Source organism: Rattus norvegicus, chromosome 6, assembly GCF_036323735.1.
Source record: "Rattus norvegicus strain BN/NHsdMcwi chromosome 6, GRCr8, whole genome shotgun sequence".
In the NCBI taxonomy this organism is placed as follows: domain Eukaryota; kingdom Metazoa; phylum Chordata; class Mammalia; order Rodentia; family Muridae; genus Rattus; species Rattus norvegicus.
Window position 1 is genome coordinate 48,707,953 of NC_086024.1, and position 21,131 is coordinate 48,729,083.

The window sequence follows — 21,131 nt, forward strand, 5'->3', positions numbered from 1 at the left end:
ACTGGGGGATGGGGAGGTGGCTAGTAATGTACAGTTGTAAACATAGCACTCAGTGGCTGAAGGGTTCAAAGTTCAAAGTCATTCTTAGCTATGTAGTGGGTTCAAGGCCAGGCTGGGCTGTAAGAGACCCCAATTCAAATAAAAGAATTGTTTTTGCATGCAGGGTCTTCACTCTCCCCATTGCACTTGCAGCCCATAGGATGTCCCTGGTTTCAGTTGCCCAATGAACAACAACAACAATGAAGTTTCTTCCTCCAACATGCCAGCCACAAAGCTCAGGGAGGCTGAGGCTGACGTTTAGAAATTGAGATGGTAAGGTCAAGTCTGAGTGGATCTGAGTGGGTTTGGCTTAGCTGCACAGATTCCACTTTAGGCACGGATGTCTTCTGAGGTTCCTCCTTGGGGAAGGAGGCAGGAGAATCCAAAACCATCTCTGAGAAAAAAGCCAAGTAGGGTTCCCCTTTCCTCCTCCTCTCTTTCCAGTGACTCTCCAATGGTTCCATGACTGTAGCACACACACTTCCAGTCAGGAGGGCCAGGCTGCACATCTCTAAGAAAAACTGTTTCCTAGGGTCTCAGAACATGAGGACTGAGAGGGTCCCGGGAAGCCGAGTCAGAGAGGCAGCAATGCAGAGAACAATGATTTCCACGAAAATAGGACAGGTATGGGTGGTACCCAGAGACCAGACAACCCCTGAGCTCTAGGTAAGTTCTGGGGAGTGCATAGGACTTGGGGGCCTCGACTGTGGGTTTTTATTTTTTTATTTAAGAATTTTTTTTAGCAATGCTACACTTGAGTGAACCTGAAAGTGAGCCATGACCCTTGGATTCCTAAATAACTCTCCACATGTGTGAAGAGATGCCCTGTTCACTCCCCATGTCCTTCCTACCAGCTCTGCTTCCTTGTCCATTTCTCACTTCCTGACCAACCACAGAGATAGTGCTAGAAATGCAGATTACAAAGTTCTAAGGATCTCCATGATCAGACCTGCTTGGAGTTGCAGGTCTGCTGAGATATTTCTGAGGTGACATATGGTCTGCCTCGGCCCTTATGGGGGGAATGTGGGTCTCACGTATCAACAAGATGCTCTCTGCTTCAAGGGTAGTAACAAGGATCAGACAGAAACAATCTACACATTGCACACACACACACCCCCAACCCAGGAACATCAAGAGTGTAATTTAGGAGCTGAGGGGTGGTGGGAGGCAGATCCTGAGCCATGTCCAGGGGCCTCCCAGATGTCTCTCTTGGCCTTGCCCTCTTCACAGCACACCACTCATGGCACAAAAGTCACCAAACCCAGGTACTGCCCTGGCCTTTCTCCTCATCCCTCCCATTCAGGTTGCTGAGGAAACCCCTGCCCTTCAGAGTTAGAATATGCCTTTTATAACGCAGGCAGTAAATTCACTGGTAAATCCTCCATTAATTGTCCTAGGGAAAATGGACAGAGCAAGAGAAAAAACATCTACTCGAGGATGTCAAGCCCTTCTGAGGAAGAAGGCAAGAGAAAGTATATGGGGTCAAATGAGCCCAGGCAGGCCTGAGCTCAAGCTACACCAGTACATCATAGCAAGGTGGCACTTCCCCCAGATGATGGCGATCCCTACACTTAAGAGAAGGATGGCTGTTGTGAGAAGGAGCCTAGAAAAAGTGTGCATCAGATGCCCATGTCAGGCTGCAAAAGATATTGTGGGGAAAAAGAAAGTGTAAACACCTGGTCTGTATGAGAAAAACTCAAAGTAAACATCCATCTATATGGCTGGGATGCAATAGAGTCTGGAACACCATACCCTGATGCTGCATGTCTGAACTCCTCTAAACAGTCACTTGATTTACCGTGACCCCTAACAGCGAAGGTGAAGGGGTCCCTGTATGTCCATATGCTGCAGACAAAAAAGGGAGCAACTCATGTTCACTTCAGCTCAAGCCTCGGAAATGTCCTCTCACATCCATACGAGTGAGAACCAGAGGCCATCAGAGACGACGCTCTAGGAACTTGAACATGGTCACATGGACCTTCCCAGAGTAGCAGACAGAAAACTACGACTTAGCACACAAACAAAACAAAACAACATATTGAAGTTCCAGGAGCTCATCATTATGATGCAGAATGCTCCTTGCTGTAAGAGGGTGAGGTGGGAGCCACAGCCCAGGGCCAAGAACGCCCTCGGAGGAATAGCTCTCAACCTGTAGGTTGTGACCCTTTTGGGGTTGATTGAGCCTTTCACAGGGATTGCCTAGGACCCTCCAAAAACACAGATGCTTACCTTACAATCCATAACAGTAGCAAAATCACAGTTACAAAGAAGCAACAAAAATAATTTTATGGCTGGGGTCACCCCAACATGAAGAACTGTGTTATAACGTCTCAGTATTAGGAAGGGTGAGAACCACTGCCTTAGGGAGTTCAATGTCCGTGGGTGAGTAAGAATAAATTCTGACAGTGTTGGAGATCTGAAACTTTCCTTTGAGTATATTTGTTCTACTGGGTACATAGCATTTCTCTTTTGCTTACCAGACCGAGGGAGTACCGAAAAGCAGGGTGAGACTGTGAGAAAGGCTTGTCCTGGTTTGTTGTGGCACCCTGCCCCACATTTTGTTTTCAGCAGTCCTCCAGAGTTTGCCAAGGGACAACAGCCCAGCCCAGTGGTGTTGAGAGAAGGCTGCTCAGGCCAAGCAGAGTAGAGATCAAGTCCCGCCACCGAGGGCGAGACCATGTGTGCTGATGATGTTGTGGCTGGGGAAAGGAGCGTATGCTCCGGTCTGTCACCTCCAGAGCAATGGTGACAGAAGCCCTCCAGCGATCCATGTGTGTCCCTGGAGCCCCATCCTGACCCCCACCCCCACACCCCAGTCTGGATACATCCAAGTTTAGAGGCCTCGGCTGTAACCCCCGAAGAGAAGCTGAGAATCTGACATGGAGCTGGCGAAAACAGACAGATTGGGACTGGGTGGTGGGAGGGGAGTGCGTGGTGGCCTGCAGAACCTACAAGACAATCCACGGCTCTAAGATTGGAAAGGGGGTGGGAGGGAGTGAAGACATTTCTTTAACTTAAATAACAGCATCTGCAAAGAGGTGGTCCTCGGGGTGTGTCTGCAGGTATTCTCCCAGATATCAGGGGACAATGAGACCTGTAACATCACTAAGTCCAAACGCTCCATGAGATTGCTGTGCCACTGAAACCCAGACACACTATTCAGAGGTGGCTCTGAATTAACTAAGCACAAAGCTGCTTAGAAACAGAATCAGGGTGAAAGACACCCTGTGCCATGGCTCTTTGGTCCAAACTCCACCAATGCCAATGGGACATTAAAGGGGCCACGTGACAGGTAAGTGTCTTGTTCATGATATTGTTTCAAAAAGCCACTCCCTCACTTTCCAGAGACCCCTGGGCAAAGAGAAGGTCTATGTAAGACACAGTAGAGTCCAAAGAACTGAAGAGCAGCACCAAGTCTCTGGAGGATACCTGGAATGTGTTGGTGGGCTAGAGAAGAGTAGCTTCCTTAGGTGTTGCTTCAACCCAACTTAGTCCACACAGCCCTAGGTACCACTGATGAGAGTCTTCAACCACAGGTATCTCTAGATGTTTGACATTTGAGACTAAACCTATGGGGACAGCAAGGGGCCTCAGGAGTAAAAGCTCTTGCCGCTGAGTCTGATCTACGGTACGAGTGTCAAGGTGTGAAAAAATAACCAACTCTACAATGATATCCCTAACACAGCACACACACACACACACACCACCACCACCACCACCACCACCACCACCACCACCACCACCAGTAACAACAAGTTATTAGAAAAGGAACATATGTATATGAGTATTCTATGTACACCTTGTGCCTAGTGCCCACAAAGGCCAGAGGAGGTCATTTGATCTCCAGGATCCAGGGCTAACAGTTGTTATGATCCACCATATGGGTGCCCTGAAGCCAGGTTATCCGCAAGAGCATGAAGTGCTCTTATCTAACCACTAAGCCATCTCTTACATCTTTTTACACTGTGAAAAGAAAGGAGGAGGAAGCTGTGTGGCTCAGAGATGCTGAGAATCTTGCTGAGGTGAGCGGTGACTGGAAAGCACGTTGTGCTCTTCCCATTTTGTATGAATTTTCTGCAAGGCTTTCAGATCACGCACTGGGGAACCCTCTACACATGCCTGCACATCTTCAGAAGCACGGATGCTTATTCTCAGTGGGAAGCCAAGCGGCTGGGTGAACACCACTGTTAACAGGCATAGCATCAAACAGATCCAAGGACCCTATGAAACGGGGAATCTGGGTCTAAGAGACTCTTGGACTTAAGACTCAACTGCAAATCATACTCCCTAGGGAACATTTATTGCCCAGGGTACCTCGGTTTCGTCGCCTGTGACTAGGCTGCGTCTCACAGGCTGCCATGGGATATATACTATGACTTCTAGTCTAAAATATAACAATCAAATAATGAGACCGAAAAAACAGAGAGTTACATGGCCTTCCACTGGATGCTTCTGGCTTCTCCCTAGTGACACACCTCTTTTAAGTACAGAACCAGCACTGGGTATCAAGGTCCCCAAAGCCGGGGGTATCCTGAGCAGTTTACCAGCAAATAGAGTGATCTTTTTTCAGAGCACCTCATCTCTGTCAAAGTAGGCACAAGAAAAGAATTTGCCAGTGAGCATCCAGGACTCCTCAGTGGTCAGACACTGTCCCCTATGAATCAGACAACCCCTTAAATGTGGTCTGTGCTATTCTGAAACCCCCAATAACCTCTCAAAAGGTTAAAAAGGATCGTCTTATTTTGAAAGGCCCCAGAGGACCTTTGGGCATGTCAGATTTTTATAGCTTCGTTCAGGGTCAGAAGATGTACGGATTTTTTCATTCCCTCTGAATTTAACCAGTATTTAAGTGTACCGATTATAGCTGGAAACACACGTCTCTTTCCAGCATGTGGTTGAAGAGGTGGACGGGGAAACAGCTTTGGAAATTTACAGCCCAGAAATAGCATGTGGTCTGTCTGCTTGGGAAGAACCAACTCCTCTGTGACAAACAGGGAGAAGCCCAGCATCGACCAGCAAATAGACAACCCAGACAGCAGGGATTTTTGTCCTGGTGCCCATTACTGGACACCAGGCAGGCTTCCCAAGTCTAGGACACACCAGAGGCCAGCACAGCTTGGAATGTAGGGATTGGCCAGGCTGAAATAAGTGTGGGCCACTCGAGCAAGATGTGTCCTGACAGGAGGCTGACTTAAAGGAAGCAGTAAGGAGTTAACAGCACTGGCTGCTCTTCCAGGACTAGGGTACTTAGCACCCAAGGGGTGGCTCATAACCATCTGTAACTCCAGTCCCAACACCCATCAGGCATACAAACAACACACACATTTTCAAAAATAGATATTTGTGTGTGTGTGTGTGTGTGTGTGTGTGTGTGTGTGTGTGTGTGTGTGGTGGGTAGGAGATAAAAGTGAAATGTACCAACCATTTCCTAATTGCCTTGCATGAAGGAGCTGCTACTGTGCCTGGTTGTGGCACATTAGGTGGTCTGGAGGGGGCTTTGGAGATCTGCTGTTCTAGCCACTGGCCAGCTCTGAAGCTTCTGGTATCGAGTTCCTGTACTTCTGACATGGGGTGAAGAGTAAAAAAGTCCCTGCGGGGTCTGTGGATATTCTGACTTTATCCTGGAAGCTCGGGCTAGAAGACCATGGTGAACACAGGCCACGGGAGGTTTGTTTTTTTTCCAATCTGGGCCTAGGCAGAATGTTGTTGTAACTTAGTTTTAAGGAATAGATTTCTTTAAGACGACCTGTGGGAAAGGATTGCTACACTGCCATTCCCAAAATAACATCTGGGAACCCCTGCACGGAACGATCTCTACCATTTACTCTATGCTGAACTTTCTGTGGTTCTACTTTTAGACACACATTAACTCACAGTAAGGCATGCAGAAGAAAAGGGACCCAGCTCTGTACCACAGACACCTTGTAAATGCACCCGGCAGTGAAGCCATGATGTGTGCCCCAATTTCAGGTCCCGGGGGGCACTAAAATGGAAAGTACATGTGCACATGCGAGGAGGCAGGTGCCTTCACCAATCTGCACCTTGCTGTTTGAGGCAGAGTCCCTCACTGAAGCCAGAGCTTGCAATTCTGCTAGACTGGTTCTCCAGTAAGGCCCACAGATTCTCCCACGTCTGTCTCTCCAATGTTGGAATTGCAAGGCACTCCAGGCTTTTGCTTAACATAGATTCTGGAGGCACCAAATTCAGACCTACATAGCAGCCTATTATGGACTAACCCATCTCTATGGCTAGATAATTACTAATCTTAATACTGTAGCAACATTCCTTCTATATGTTGTGACATGGGCTTAAGCTCCTTTACAGGAGTGAGAACTGAACTGTTCACCTAGCTCAAATGGATCAAAAATACCTCTTCCACCTTGGCTGTTAGTCACACCTCTTCACAATGGTTGTGAGACACCTCCTAGCAGAGAATGGATCCCACCCTCAGTGTTCTGCACAGTGATATCTGCTTTGAGCCACAGGGATTTTTGAGCGCTCAGGAGCCACAAAGACAAAGCTGAGCTGCCCACTTCCCTCTGATGCTATGAAGACAAAATGCCCTGGCACAAAGTGGGACTTCAAATATAGCCCTAAGGATCCAAAAGGTGGCTAGCTCAGAGGTCAAGAGGGCTCATTGACCTTGAAGAAGACCAGAGTTGAGCTCCCAGCACCCACACGCTACTCACCACAGTGTCTTCCCACGATAGATCACTAAGCTTCATTTATAACCGAACACTTCTAAAGTGTCAAGAGCAGGTTAATTGACATTATGTCAAAAGAGTCTTCTGAGGAAATGGCTGGGGGAGAAGTGATGAACCGAGAGTTAAGAAAGTCACTTTTCTCTTAAATCAGATAAAAGCAGTTAAGGGAAAGGAAAAAGCACAGGCCAAACTTTCTCATGAGTAAAGGAAGAAAAATTTAAAACAAAATATGAGCAAATAGAATCCAGATGTGTGTGAGACATGTATTTAAACATGTTTCTCCAAGGACAGCAAGGGAATTTGACATTGCAATAAGCAACGTGTCACATAACACAAGGAAAGAAAAAAAAAAACATGGTGGGAAATGGATCCGATCCCAACAGATGGAGGGAAACCTCATCATGCATCCTCCATAAAAACAGAAGACAGAGCTCTGAAAAACAAAGTAAGAAGGAAGGCAGGATTTCCTTCGCCAAATACACTGAACACAGAGAGAAGGTGATAACAGCCAGTCCCGATTAAAACCAGGCACAGGGAAAGAACACCTTCTCTGGTTCTCATTCCTCCTGGACCTATAAACAAACAGAAAAGGGAAGAAGAGTGTGCTCTTTCTCATTATTCACAGCTGACTTTTACATGTAAGAGAACCTTCAGACAAGACTACATGTGGGACCAGTGAAGAGAGTCGATGAGTATGTCGGCTGACACTCACAGGCTGCCGTTCCCAAAGTAAAGCAGCTGGGAACAAACCCTACAGGAGAGGGAGTCTTAGTCAGGGTTTTTTATTTTTGGATATTTTCTTTATTTACATTTCAAATGTTATATCCCCTTTCCATTTTTCCCCTCTGGAAACCTCCTATCCCATCCTCCCTCCCCACTGCTACTATGAGGGTACTCCCCCACCCACCCACCTCTCCCACCTCAACACCCTGGCATTCTCCTACACTGGGCCATTGAGCCTTCCCAGGACCAAGGGCCTCCCCTCCCTTTGATGTCCGACAAGGCCATCCTCTGCTACATATGCTATGGGTTGCTCCATATGTCCTGTTTGGTTGGTGGTTTAGTCCCTGAGAGCTCTGGGTGGGGTCTGGTTGGTTGATATTGTTGTTCTTCCTATGGGGTTGCAAACCCCTTCAACTCCTTAGTCACGGTTTTTACACTATGATCCAAAGCAACATGGGGAAGAGAGGGGTTATTCCAGTTTTTTTTTCCCCAGGTCACACACTATCACCTAGGGAAGTCGGAGCAGGAACTTAAGGTGGGAACCTGGAGGCAGGAGCTGATGCAGAAGTCATGGAGGAGTGCTGCTTCCTGGTTTGTTCAGTTCTTGTAGCACTCGGGACCAACTGCTCAGGGATGGCATCACCCACAGTGACCTGGGTCCTCCCACCTCCATCATCAAACATCATCAAAAGACACCACAGGCCAGCTTGTTGAGGACACTTTCTCAGTTGAGGATCTCTCTTCTCAAGTGGCTCTAGCTTGTGTCAAGCTGACAGAACTAGCCAGCACAGATGGGCAAGGCTCAAAAATAGAGAAGGCACAAGATTAGAGAAAACAAAGCTGTTCAGAAGGAATATGAGAGACACCCAATGTCCCCATTAAAGGGTGCAGTGGGGACAAAATGGCAGTACTGTCTTCTTAACCTGCAGCTTTAATGCATCCCAGTCGATTCATCAATGGCATTTGTTGGATTTTTTTTTTTAATCAGTGTAATTGTTAAGGCTGTGTTATAGTTTCCTTTCTGTTGCTTAGATAAAACGCCATGACCAAAGCAACTTAGGAGTTTAGAAAAGGACTTGATTCATCTTATACTTCTAGGTCACAGTCCACCACCGAGGAAAGTCAAGGCAGGAATATACCCAGGCAGGGCGTAGGGAGGAGCACTGCTTGCTGGCCTTACGTGCTAGATCACTCTAGGGCTCACTCTAGGGGTTTCTTATGCAGCCTAGGTCACCTACCTAGGAATGGTACCACCCACAGTGGACAGGGCCCACCTACATCAGCTACCAATCAATACTACAGCTCCCACAGACCTACCTGCCCAAGGCCAAACTCATCTAGGCAATTCCTCAATCAAGGCTTCCCTCTCAGATGATTCTGGCTGTGTCGGTTGACAATCAAAGCCATCCAGATCAGGACACTTTATTTTTGCCTCTGCTGCTATAATGATTTATCAATCAGCTCTACCATTTTATAGACCTTCAGAGGCTCAAGCACACAGCCAAGAGGAAATTACAACTTTGGGCGGTCCACCTGTGGAACTTCCTTCAGGAGCTGTAGTAATTCCACAAGCTGTAGGTAGTGACATGGGAATAAGCAGATAAAATGACAGAAGGGACCTAGAACATGAACATACAACATGTAATAGGGTGTGCATGTCATCGAGGTTGGTGGAGAAAAGGGGGCGTTGATCAATATATCCCTGGGTGCTGTTTGTCTCATATGGATAAAAATCGTGTCAGTTTACGATATACCCCGCACTTAAAGTAGTGCCCAGTAATTTACAAGACTATCCAGAGGGAACCTAAAGGATCAGCTTAAACCCTTGGAATATATAGAGCACATCCGATACACAGCTTTAGCCGTGAGGCCAAACTGATAAGATTCTGTGTGCTGCAGTCAAGGATGTGTGGCCACCCAAAAGACTGTCTGCAGAAAAATGAAAATCGATGGCACAGACTGGGAGGCGCTATTTTTAGCCCATAGAATGAACAATCCTCTTCAGCATGTACGAGGGCTGGCTTTTCAAGCCAGTGAGGGAAAACACCGCTTAAAGGATAAAGGTGAGCAGCCGTACACAATAGCCATTAACACTGCCACCGAGGAGAATGAAGTGTGAGGTGTGGGCTGCCCTATCAGAGTCACTTTGTTCACCACTGACTGGGTAAGATTAACAAGCCCCACCGCGCTCAGTGACAGGATGCTTTGAAAGCACAGTTTGACAGGAGACTGGTTCTCTGCTGGCAAGAGAGCAGAGCTCGGCATACTTCAGGAAATCGCCACGGCGGCGGTCTCTTGTATCTGATTATTAGTGCATCCCCCTTCAGCACAAGTGCCCTTTGTAGATATTTGATCGAGAGAAAAAACTCACTTGTGGGCAAGAAAGACATTAGTAGTAGCAGCGCTCGCGATAGCCAAGACTGACGATAACCTAGACGTCTGTGACAGGAGAGTGGCTGGGTTGTAACTACAGCTACGAGGAACAATAGGTCTGAAGTAGAAGACCACAGGCTGGGGAGACGGTGTTCAGATACCAGACTCTACACAAAAAGCCAGGAGTAGCCTCGTTTCTCCTTCAAGTTCCCGCTTAAGCTCCTGCCCTGACTTCTCTCAGTGATGCACGGTGACCTGCAAGCTGAAATAACTCCTTTCCTTTCTTAAGTTGCTTTTGGTCAGAGTGTTTCGTCATAGCAACAGGAAGAAAGCTAGACCACATCAAAAGGCTACATGAGAATTACATAAATAACCCAATTGTATCCATGACTGGTCTCTTAAACACGTACTGTTTTAGGTTCATGTACATAGAACATAGTTGGGGGCGGGAAGGAATGAGCCTATGATTGTAATTTTATTACAAGAATTCTTTAACTATGCTGGTGAGGACCCATTGGCTGTTTTGATCATTGCTGGAATGACAGAAATGGGAATAGATTATGTTCAAACCTGTCAATCATATCGGGGTTCTATCAGAGGCAGCACCACCTAGGTTTTGAACACAAATGTATCGTTTTTTGTTATATATTCTATGTGTATACTATGTATGCAGGAGACATAGGGTCTAAAACACTGAGAAATACAGGTTAAGGCACAGTACACACAATAATTACTGTAACCAATAAGGTCAGGATTGAAACGAGGTTGTGATGACTGGATCATGCTATCCACTCTAAAGCATAGGACGAGGCCAAGATCCTAATGGCGTTCTCATTCATATTTAATGCACCAATAGTCAATGGAACTAGAGTGGGGAGTTACTTATGCTGTGAATATGGGAGACAGACGGCTGCACAGTACTTCTGTAAATGTGAAAGTGTTGTCTACGAAACTCCGTTGTTGGCCTTGGAGGAATAAGGCAAACAACTGTCTTTTTAAATCAGAGGAAGGACACATTAATCTTTGTTCAGCACAGGCCCCAGCTTCTCCTTCTGGGCCTTCTCCTGCTCTCCGGGTTGCTCCTGGGATAAAAGCTCACAGCTTCCAATGAACCTGTCCAAATGTACCATCGCTCTCCTAGGTCTATCCGCAGAAAGGTCTCACAAACTCCCCACAGTTGTGTTACGTAAAGAAACACAAGATGGCTGGGGAGTTGACTCACTGCGCAAGAGCACTTGGTGTGAACACCTGCTAAATTTAACTCCACAATGCCCGTGGAATGCTGGGCACAGTATATCTGTAACTCCAGAGTTAGGGAGTAGAAACAGACAGAACTTGCTAGCCAGCCATACTAGCTGGAAATGAAGCTTCTAAGTAATGAGAGACCGTACCTCAAAAAATAAAGTGATGATATCATTTCTCCAAGGTCAGTGCCCCTGAGCCCACAGAAGCAGGGCACTGAGACCTGCCTTCCTAGCTGAGGTCCTTAGCTAGCTTGGCCCTATGAAGCCTACTGCATAGCAGCAGGGAGCTAGGGTAACCCAATGTGGTTCTCTGAACTCCAGCTTCTCCCAAGGCCAACAGATGGTCAAGGGCCAGCCAATCTTTCTCAGATTTTCCCCATCCCATTTTAAAAGGAAGGCTAGTTTTCAAATTGGAGGACGGGGGAAGTGATTAGAACAAAAGGCAGAAATCTACACATCTCCCGTTATTTCCACTCCAGATGTGCATACTGAGGGTATCTGGAGTCATCTGTACCCTGTTATCCAACCCTAAACATTTACGAACCATCTTTGCTTGGGCCAGAATATCATTTTCTGGTATTTTGGCCTCTGCAGCCTGATCTTATTTTTTATCTTTTTAGTATGAAGCCATTTCATACTTTTTGGAATCCGTGACAGATTCCTAAGCAAATGTCCTAGGAGGTCAGTGTGGGAGGATGCTGGACAGAATGCAAAATCCACTCAGCCTTGGAAAGGCTTTTGGTCTGCTCCCTAACGGTTATCCTCACAGCTGGGAGAGTCTGCTTCTGGACCCGTAAGGGCCTCGCAGACAGGGCTGCGATGATCCTGCCATGTTATTTCGAAGATAAAAACTTAAAACATTATATTCCAAGGAAGAGAGGGGTAACAGGAATATCACAGGGAAAGTCACGTTTGGTGCCACCATACACCTGGCCATGGCACTGGATAAAGAAAGGCATCGGTGACACGTCAGTTATCAGTCCAACGTCTTCAAAAGAATGAGCTGATAACAGAGGTACACGGAGCATGGGCACAGGAAGATGCCCCAAGCAGACCATTTTAGAAAACAAATGAAGAAAATGCAAGGCAAAAGAATGCCTGCATTTCTGGGGCTCTGAGAAGGTACCATAGAGATTTTTATTTCTACAAACACCCCAAGATTCCCAGTTCCCTCATCACTCAGGGAGGCACCGATGCCACACTGACCTTCTCTAAGTCCCTAATTCTCAGGGTATGGACCTCCCCTCAGCCCCCACCACAAGCCTCAGTTCTTCTGGTCTCACTGCAGGGGCTCAGTACCCACTGTGACCAGACACCTCGTCTCTTCCGCATGCCAGCAGCCCTGGTGTCTCTCATTTTGTCCCTCTCTGTCTAACCAAGCAGAGACTTAATTCGTGACCTGTAGCGTGAGCCTGCAACTCCCCCAGCTGGGCCGTGTAGGTTTAGTCCAGCTCACTGCAGCAGGAGCATGAGGCAGCTGGTCAGACTGCATCGGCAGACTGGAAGCAGAGAGGAATGAACGCTGGTGTCCAGTCAGCTTTCTCCTTTTTGTTCAGTTTAAGACCTCAGCCTATGGAATGATGCCACCTATCATTTAGGGTAAGCTTGCCTGTCTCAACTAATCCAACCTAAAAGTCCCTTCATAGGTGACTCTAGATCCCGCCAAGTTGACAGTCAACATTGACCATCAGAGCGGGTGAACTATTATTCCCTTAGATCATAGAGAAGCACAGCTGCGTGTCACGTACCATACCACACACCCACCCAAAGCCTTCCCATGGTAAGCCCTGGTACCTCCTATGCCAGAGACAAGAGTGGCTGCAGCAGCCTCTGAGCTGGATGTGCATGATGTCATTAGACTCGGCCGCTCACGCTGGCACGAGGACCACGGAAACTTGTTTCCAACTAAAAATAAATAACTCTTCTGACCTTTGCACCACAAATGATGCTCTTCCTGCAGTAAAGCTGCTCACAGCAGTTCCCAGTTGTCTCCATCCCTCTTGCCAGCACCATCACAGCCACCAGACCAAACCACCCCACTAACACCACCAGTGACCCAGATGGCTCAGATCCCAGCATCCATTGCTCCTCGCCTCACCCAGCCCACGAGGACCTGGACACGGCTCCTTGGAAACGCCCTCTGAAAATGCCTTCAAGTGCCCAGCCTCTTCCTTCCTGGATGTCTCCTCTAGGTCTCCTTTACTGGCCAACATTCACACGTGCTCTTCATGATACAAGAAGGTCCCACAGCACAGCTTTTAAATCCCGCCCCCAAATATCTTATTCCTTCAAGCAGCAGCCACTGGTTAGAATGCTGTTCCATCCATCTCAGTGCGTATCAACCTCCTATCACAGGCTTTGGGGATAGTGCCAGTGTGGCACCCCAATGGGGTGTTCTGTCATCACAGACTCTACAAAGGAACTTTGGAGCCCCTTCCTCAGTCTAAACCTTTCCAGCCAGTCCTTTCCCTCTGTCCAGTTCTGTGACATTCCTTCAGTGTCACATTAAGCATCCTGACTCTAGCTTTCCTAGGCTCCCTTCATGACACCCTGTCTTCCACGGAGCTCCTGCAAGCTCCCAGGATGCACTGCTTCCAGGCTTCAGTGACCTCAGGTTCTCTCGATAATGGGTTTTTCCCAGGTGCAAAGTGGCTAATGCTTGTAGCTCCTTGGAGTCTGAGTTCAAATCCCACCTGTTTTAAAGCTCTCCCTGGCCACCTGTAAAAACCGCTATGTATGTACTTAGAAAGCTTTCCCTACATTATATTCTCACGACATCTGTGTCTTGTCATGTATCATAATTTACTTCCTCACACCATCAGTTGCACATGGTATCTTCCCATGGCTGCCCCTACCCCGTCCTCATACCTCCTCCTGAGAGACAGCAGGAGCCAGTCCTGCCGCTGTGTTGATGGCTCATTCTGAGTGACAAGAGCACCAGGCACACACGAGAGAACTCACTCCTTATGTTGCCAGAGCATGAACGAACACAGGAGACCCCCAGATGAGCCACATAAGTGACAACGGCCTCGTGAACCTGTCACTAAGGTCCAGCGTGAGAGCGGCGGCATCAGCCTCACACAGGGAAAATAATCAACCGAGGAGAGGCCTGTTACAAAGCGTAAATTTAACAGGCTGCATCTACAACACCCCTTAAAATTCATCCAGGAGAGCCCCACGAGGAATTTATCTACATGCCATGGTTTAGGATGGGTAGAAAATTCTATTCAGGCAGTCCAACTGTCCCTGTCCCTGGCCTGAGACTTTAGTAATGAGAAAGAAAGAAAGGAAGTTTTCTAAGCCTTCATCTCTAGAGGCCAAAGTTACCTGTGGGAGGGGCAGAGATGAGGAGAGGTGGTGTCTTCCAGCCAGGTCTTGGGTTCCTGCTGTGTTTATGAGCATTCAGGTGCTTCTTTCCATAGGTTGAAGAAAGAGGTCTCTGTACTAAGAGTCCATATGACTCTGAGAAAGTAGCCCTGGGTATTCCAGACTCGGCAGAGCACAAAGTACCTAGGAAGCAAGAGATCAGAGAGAGGTCAACCTAAGAATAACAGGAAGACAACATGGTCAGGATGCTAACAAGGACCAAGGTGTTGACCCTGACCTTCCTATCTCCAAGCCCAAGGTAATGCTGGGTAAACAGCTGTCTGAAAACCTGTCACATTAAGCGTCAGAGTAGCAGTACAGTTTGCCAGTGAAGTAATGATGGTTCAGTAGGTAACAAGCAAATTCCACCGAGAAATTAACAGATCAATCCATCATCAAGGACCGTCCTCCAGGCCTGGACCACCCAGCTCTGTCTGTCCCAGTGGGATTCCTACAGGGATATGGTGGTCTCTATAGGCACTCAATGGAAACTCTCTTCCCATCAAGAAATGCAACACCGAAACCCACAACTCAGGAATGCATAATGAGCAAAATGGAATTAGGAGAAATAAGAGCCCTGGGAAACAGAATGAGGGTGAGCACATATTCTCCATTAGTAATTACAACAAATGTTCTAAATGGGATGCAGAGATCTACAGGGCGGGTGGGGGTGCAAGGCAGCGAAGTCTGCTTGGGAAAGACTTTGCAGCTCTTGATTAAAGTTAAGGCTAGCCTATGACCCAGGAAATGCCTGCGATAATGAAACAAAAGGATGGGGAGTGAAAGGCAGCTACTCACTAGGTCCTGTGACACACACGAACCCGGTGGCATGATCCACACTAGGCTACATGTGAAAACAACAAAGACGTCCATTAGCTGGTGTGCTGCGTGACTGTGCAACTGTTTTGGTCCTGGAAGGAACTGCAGTACTGATTCACACTATGACACAGATGACTCTGTGTGTGTGTGTGTGTGTGTGTGTGTGTGTGTGTAGAGGTATGATCACTTGTGCAGATAAGTATAAAGACCAGAGGATGATCCTTGGAAGTTCTTCTTAAATCACTATCATGCCTTATTTTTTTTTTTAACACAGGGTCTCTCACTTAACAAGAAATTCACCATTTGCCCTAAGCTACGGTCCAGGAAATCTGGGGATCCCTCAGTCTCTGTTTTCCAGCACTGGGGTTGCCGGAGTCATGCCTAGGTTTTCACATGTGTCCTGTGGGATTGAACTTGGGTCTGCAGCAAGCATTTTACCCACTGAGCCATTTCCCCGGCTGGAAGCTCTTTCTTTAACACACTATGCTAGGCAAAAGAATGACGAGCACAGACGTTCATCATTAATGAAACAACTGAGGCAAAATGTCCCGACAGGCAAATCTATGAGGAGAAAAAGATAATGCCTGGTTTGCTGAGACTCATTACACAGACATGGGTTACGGAAAACATCCTGGAATCAGGAAATGATGACAGTCACAAGACCATCTGTAAACATGCTCAAAACCCTTGCATGGGGACTCGAAGATGGTGACTTTCATACTATGTGAATGACAGATCTGGGAAACTATTAGTTTAAAGGAGGAAAAAGGAAGGAAGGGAGGAGGAAGGACGGGAGGGGGAGAGGGAGGGAAGGGGTGAGGAAGGGAAGAGAAGCACAAGCTCCTGGAAGAAGCAAAAGTATAAGGTAAGACTGCGTTAGAATTTCTAAATCTTTGCATTTCTTCATGTGTGGCTGTGCTCACCAGGACCGCAACACTCTTGTCTGAACTCTTGTTTTGTTTTGTTTTGTTTTGTTTTGTTTTGTTTTGTTTCTGATGAATTCCTAGTCATGGAGCATAGACTACCAGTGACCATTTCCTGCTCCTACCTGTAGAAAGCTTCCGGGCCCCTTCAGTGAGTGGGCAGCCATATGACAGGCATCCTGGTAGGCAGACTCGTGTCTCTTTGGTATATCCCTCTCTCTTCCCTTACACTAGGACATCAGGCTTTGCCCACACCGCAGGCAAATGCTCATTCTTCTTGCAACACTCATGAGCAGACTGCTCAAGACTGAGGCCTTCAGCTCTCATTCCATTTCCCCAGCGGAGCCCTAACCCCTCCTCCTAAGCCTCTCACCTGCTCGAAAGCTGGCCTTGAACAGCTTCACTATGGTTATTTCAGAAAGTGCCACCATTAGGCTTCCTGTCTATTTTCTGCCTTCACTTGGTAATAACCTCTGACTCTTCAGACTAAAGGCAGCACATTCCTTCTGGAGATCCACCTTTCTGCTGGTGTTCCCACATGAGAAGAGCTGAGGAACAGCAACGCAATCGCCAGCAAGAAAGCAACACTCTGTTCGGACAGCACACGGGGGATAGGAGCCCCTTTGAGCTGCATCAAGAGGAGCTTTGCAAAGGCCGGCCAGCTGCAAAACTCTGCCTGGGCTCCAAGCTAGGAGCTCAGTGTTCCTGCCCTTCAACCTTTCAGGCTGCAAAGCCCACTGACTCCCTCATTCCCAAAGCTCATGGTCACAAAAGCCTGTTTGCATTTGCTCTGGAAGATGGGCACACAGACGTAGAAGGGAGATCAGAAAGAAGGGGTCTGGTGAGGGTGAGAAGACAAGAGAGGAAAACAGGGCGAATATGATCATAATACATTATACACACATGTGGAAGTGTCACAACGAACCCGTTACTATGTGTAATTAACGTGTGCTAATTAAAGGCATAAATCCATATGCGGGATGCCTTCTACAGTGATGAATCATACTGTGTGCTTTATTATTTACGGACAGGCATGTATATGCCTGTCTGTGTGTATGCATGTGTGCTTGCAGGTGCCTACAAACCTAACAGTAAGCTGTTGGACTCCCCATAGCTAGAGTGACAGGCAGTTGTGAGCCGTCCGATGCTGGTGCTGAGAACAAAACTCCGGCCCTCCACTGGAGCAGTGCTCACTAACTACCTCGCCATCTCTCCAGCCCTTCATTTGCATTTTTAAAGAGAAGTTGCCAGTTGACACTGTTAGCGGTGGTAAAGGTGTTTTATTTCTCATTCGCTTGCTGATTTAGCACACATGAAGAATGATGAATTTTGATTTTTTTTTAAGTGCAGGTGCTTCTCCTTTGGCTCTGTGTCATGCATATTTTCCCATAACGTCCCCAGGCAAGGACTGTGACTCCAGGGAATGCCGCACCACCCGCCCTGCAGCATGAGCCAGTGGTGAGGCAGCAGAACCTGTGGATGCCCCGCCCTCTCCACATGTATCCCAATGAGACCTGCCGTGTTTCCATGCCCGTTCTGCAGATACTCACAAGGCTTATGCTAATTTCATCTTCCACTCCTCACCTGTACTTGGACTTTTGCTGACATAAGGGTAGAGAGTCCCTGCTCTTAAAAATCTTGCACAACATAGAACCCCGTGTCTACCCATGACCCTTCTAGTAATTAACAAAATTCACTTGTTTGTCCCAAGGAAAATAAAAATACAATGAAGTACTAAGTAAGATGTCTCATTTCCCAGCAGGCAATCCCAATAGTGCCTCATTGAAGTGTCATATGAAGGAGCCTTCATATGAACACGGATGCCGTCACAGAAAGTCAATCACCCCAAAAGCCAAGCCTATGCAGAAAATACGAAGGGATGATCACACTGATTCCCTTCATCAGGTGTACGCACATCTTTATATAGAGGGGGCCATATGTGATCACGACTTATTAAATAAAGGGAACTACTAAATTAACTGGGTTTGTGAGGAGAATACAGAATTGGGACCGTCACTTGGCCCCTTTCCCAGCACATCCAACTCATAGCGCCAAAGCTGTGTGTGCCACGGGGTAGCCATAGCAGCGCAACGCAAAAGCACACGTACTGCAAACACCATGAGGTTTTCCTTCGCAATTCTATTACCTTTTGCCCAAGTAAACTGCACAAGTATAAACTTTGTAGGTGATAATCTGCTGCCCTGTGAGACTGTAGGACAGCCTGTTAGACCTCTGTAGTCTCAGTATATGTGTACCTATCTGCCCACAGATACAAGCACACCCACGTGTATGCACACTTGTGAGTCTTAAGTGATACATTAAAGTAAAGCCTTGCCTGGGGAGGGTGCTGTCACTTAGAGATGTCTCTCAAGGTCTCTGAGGGGTGGTAACGGACTTACTGAAATGGAAGCAGGGCACAGAGAAGGCTGAGAAGAAACCAGCTCAGTCAGGTGGGTGTGGGAGCCTCAGGCAAGTCCCAGCAGCTGAGCTGAGAGGAGGCAGATGTGTTCCAAGGTGAGTTTCTGGAGCAATGGAATAGAGAAAAAAGGGGGAGAGGAGGTCAGGGGGAAGTGGGTGTGGGTAGGAAGAGAAAGGAAGAGAAAGGATTGAGTAGGGGTGAGAAAGGGAGATAGGAAAGAGGAGAGGGGAGGGAGAGAAGGGGGAACTAAAGGGGGAAAAGGAGGGGAGGGAAGGTAGAGGGGAGGGGAGGGAAGGAAAGGAAGAAGGACCCTTTCAAAAGGGAGTTAGAAGGAACTGAGGAGGAAGAGGAGAAAGGAGTTGGAGGGAGAGGAAAGAGAGGAGAAAAGGCCAAAGATGCTTCCAGGTTTTCACTTTGAGGAGTAAAGCATCCGAGCTGAGAGTAGCAAAACACCTGTGGGGATGGAGGCAGGTGGCAAACATGGGGTCCCTAGGCTGCTCTGGGGCAGACAGAAGAACTGTGTGTGTCTGTGATGTGTATCGTCAGGAGACAGCCAAGAGCTCACCTGTGCATGGGCACCAGAGGAAAGGGCAGTAGAAATCTGAGGATGCACTTCACTCTCTAACACCAACTCACAGAGACACAAAGCACAGGGCACCAGTAGTGATCGGTGTGGCCAAAGCTATACTCCGTGTCCTTTAGAAAGTCAGGGGATAGGGCAACTCCCGGAGCCCTCACTCAGGGGGAACAATAGTGGCCCACTAAGTATCAGCTTTTGGGAGCCATTCATGGAGTAAACGCTGGGGGATATGACTAGGAGAGCAGGCTAAATCTGTAGCAGGACATCATCCTCCTGAGAGACAAAGCAATGGCCCTTCACGTGCTGGAATGGAGAACCACCTAAGACACAACTGGGAATAAGGGGCAATGTGCAAGACATTTGTAAAACAGCCTCCCGTTCCTGAGCGGGACTGAAGACACAGTTCTTCCTGGGGACGCCAGAGAAAAAAATGGGGACAACTTAATCCCAAAGAAAATGTATTCTTCCCTTTGCTCTTCTTGAGAACTCTGCACAGCCTTAGATTTTCAGAGGCTAACAATCTTTGGCACAGTAAACATCAGCCACTACTTATTTTTCCCCCCTCTCGAAAAGGGTCACAACCACCATGTATAACATACCACAAACTATGATTTAAAACTCCACAGGAAAGGCCTCATTCCCTGTACTCCTGGCTCCACAAACAGGGCTTTCTTTCTCTTCTTTTTACTGCTCACCCCCATCTACACACACACACACACACACACACACACACACACACACACACACACACACACACACACGGTATACTGACATTTAGCCTCTGCTCACCTGCTTGTGGCTGTCACTACAAAGTAAATGTGAGAAGAAAGACCCATGTCTCCTTGCACAGGCACACAACAAAAAAGGGACCCAAAGGGACCTGGCTGCTTCTTCCCAGATCTTCCCATTCCCCAGTCCCAGGACTGTCTTCTAGCTGCTGTTGGCTCTGAAAGTTTGGATTTCCAAACCCAGAGCATTGGTAGGCAGGGAGGTTCTCACAGTGGCTGCGAGCAGAGGCCTCCACATGTGTGAGCTCCTAGAGTCCAGTATGAATGGGGGTCTTGTCTGGCGTCAATAAAGCACCTCTCTGTTTATCTGCATACTATACAGAGAGTCTTGTCCACTGAGAAGCCACCCAGGGCTCCTCAGCAATCCCTTTTCCTGTTGTCTTGAAGGAACCTATTTAACATGTTCCTTCTCCGGGGTAAATTAAGCAACTGAAGCATTTTTCAAGGCAAGCATGAAGCACACTCATTGGCTCATTGGATATCAATTAATTTTTTTTTTTAAATTCTCTTGCTGAGATGAAAGGTCTCTCTCTGGCTATTCTGCCATCCTTGCCAATTCAAAGAAATCACTCATAAAAACGAAACCGATTCTTAAGCTTCAAGCTGCTCACAAAGAACCAATTGATTTACCCCACTGGATGCAGGAGCAGGCGCAAAATAAGAATCTTGTTGCGGTCGGGATGTTACACTAGAAAAACTAATTTATTTAGAGCCGTGCGACAATCAGACACATTGTGACTTTAAAAAAAAAAAAAAAAAACTCAGAAAGCAGTTCCCTTGGCGACAAATCTTAAAGAAGAATGAGGTGGGTTTGTATTTGCTGAGTAAGGAAGAATTTCTCCAAAGAGCAAGATGAATTATGTTTTTTATCCAAAACATATGTGTGCTGGGAGAGATGGGAACTCTAACAAGGAGAGGATTCCTATGACGGGGTGGGTGGTTCTGTATCCCAAGACTGAAGGTCTGGGCAGGAGGGAGAAGTGCTGTGTGCTGTATGGTCCTGTACTGTCTAGCTTGGGCATTTGTAATGTTATTATATTCATGTTATACACATAAGGTAAGATAAGGTGATTTAGAGTTTACGAGTTAGTGTGGTTAGTGATTTCACAGGGTCATAGTGCTATGCCACCATCAGGGTCAGTGAGAGGGCTCA

General features: G+C 47.3%; 1 protein-coding gene across 2 annotated transcripts in view; it reads right to left on the bottom strand.

Moving 5' to 3' along the window:
• Rnf144a (ring finger protein 144A) overlaps positions 1–21,131 on the bottom strand; it is a 120,001-nt gene that overhangs the window by 79,712 nt on the left and 19,158 nt on the right. For both annotated transcript variants that reach the window (XM_039112710.2, NM_001082410.1), the window contains exon 2: positions 14,411–14,593. In XM_039112710.2, coding sequence (XP_038968638.1) covers positions 14,411–14,485 — 75 coding nt within the window. In that variant the 5' untranslated portion in view covers positions 14,486–14,593. The remainder of the gene's footprint in view (positions 1–14,410; positions 14,594–21,131) is intronic.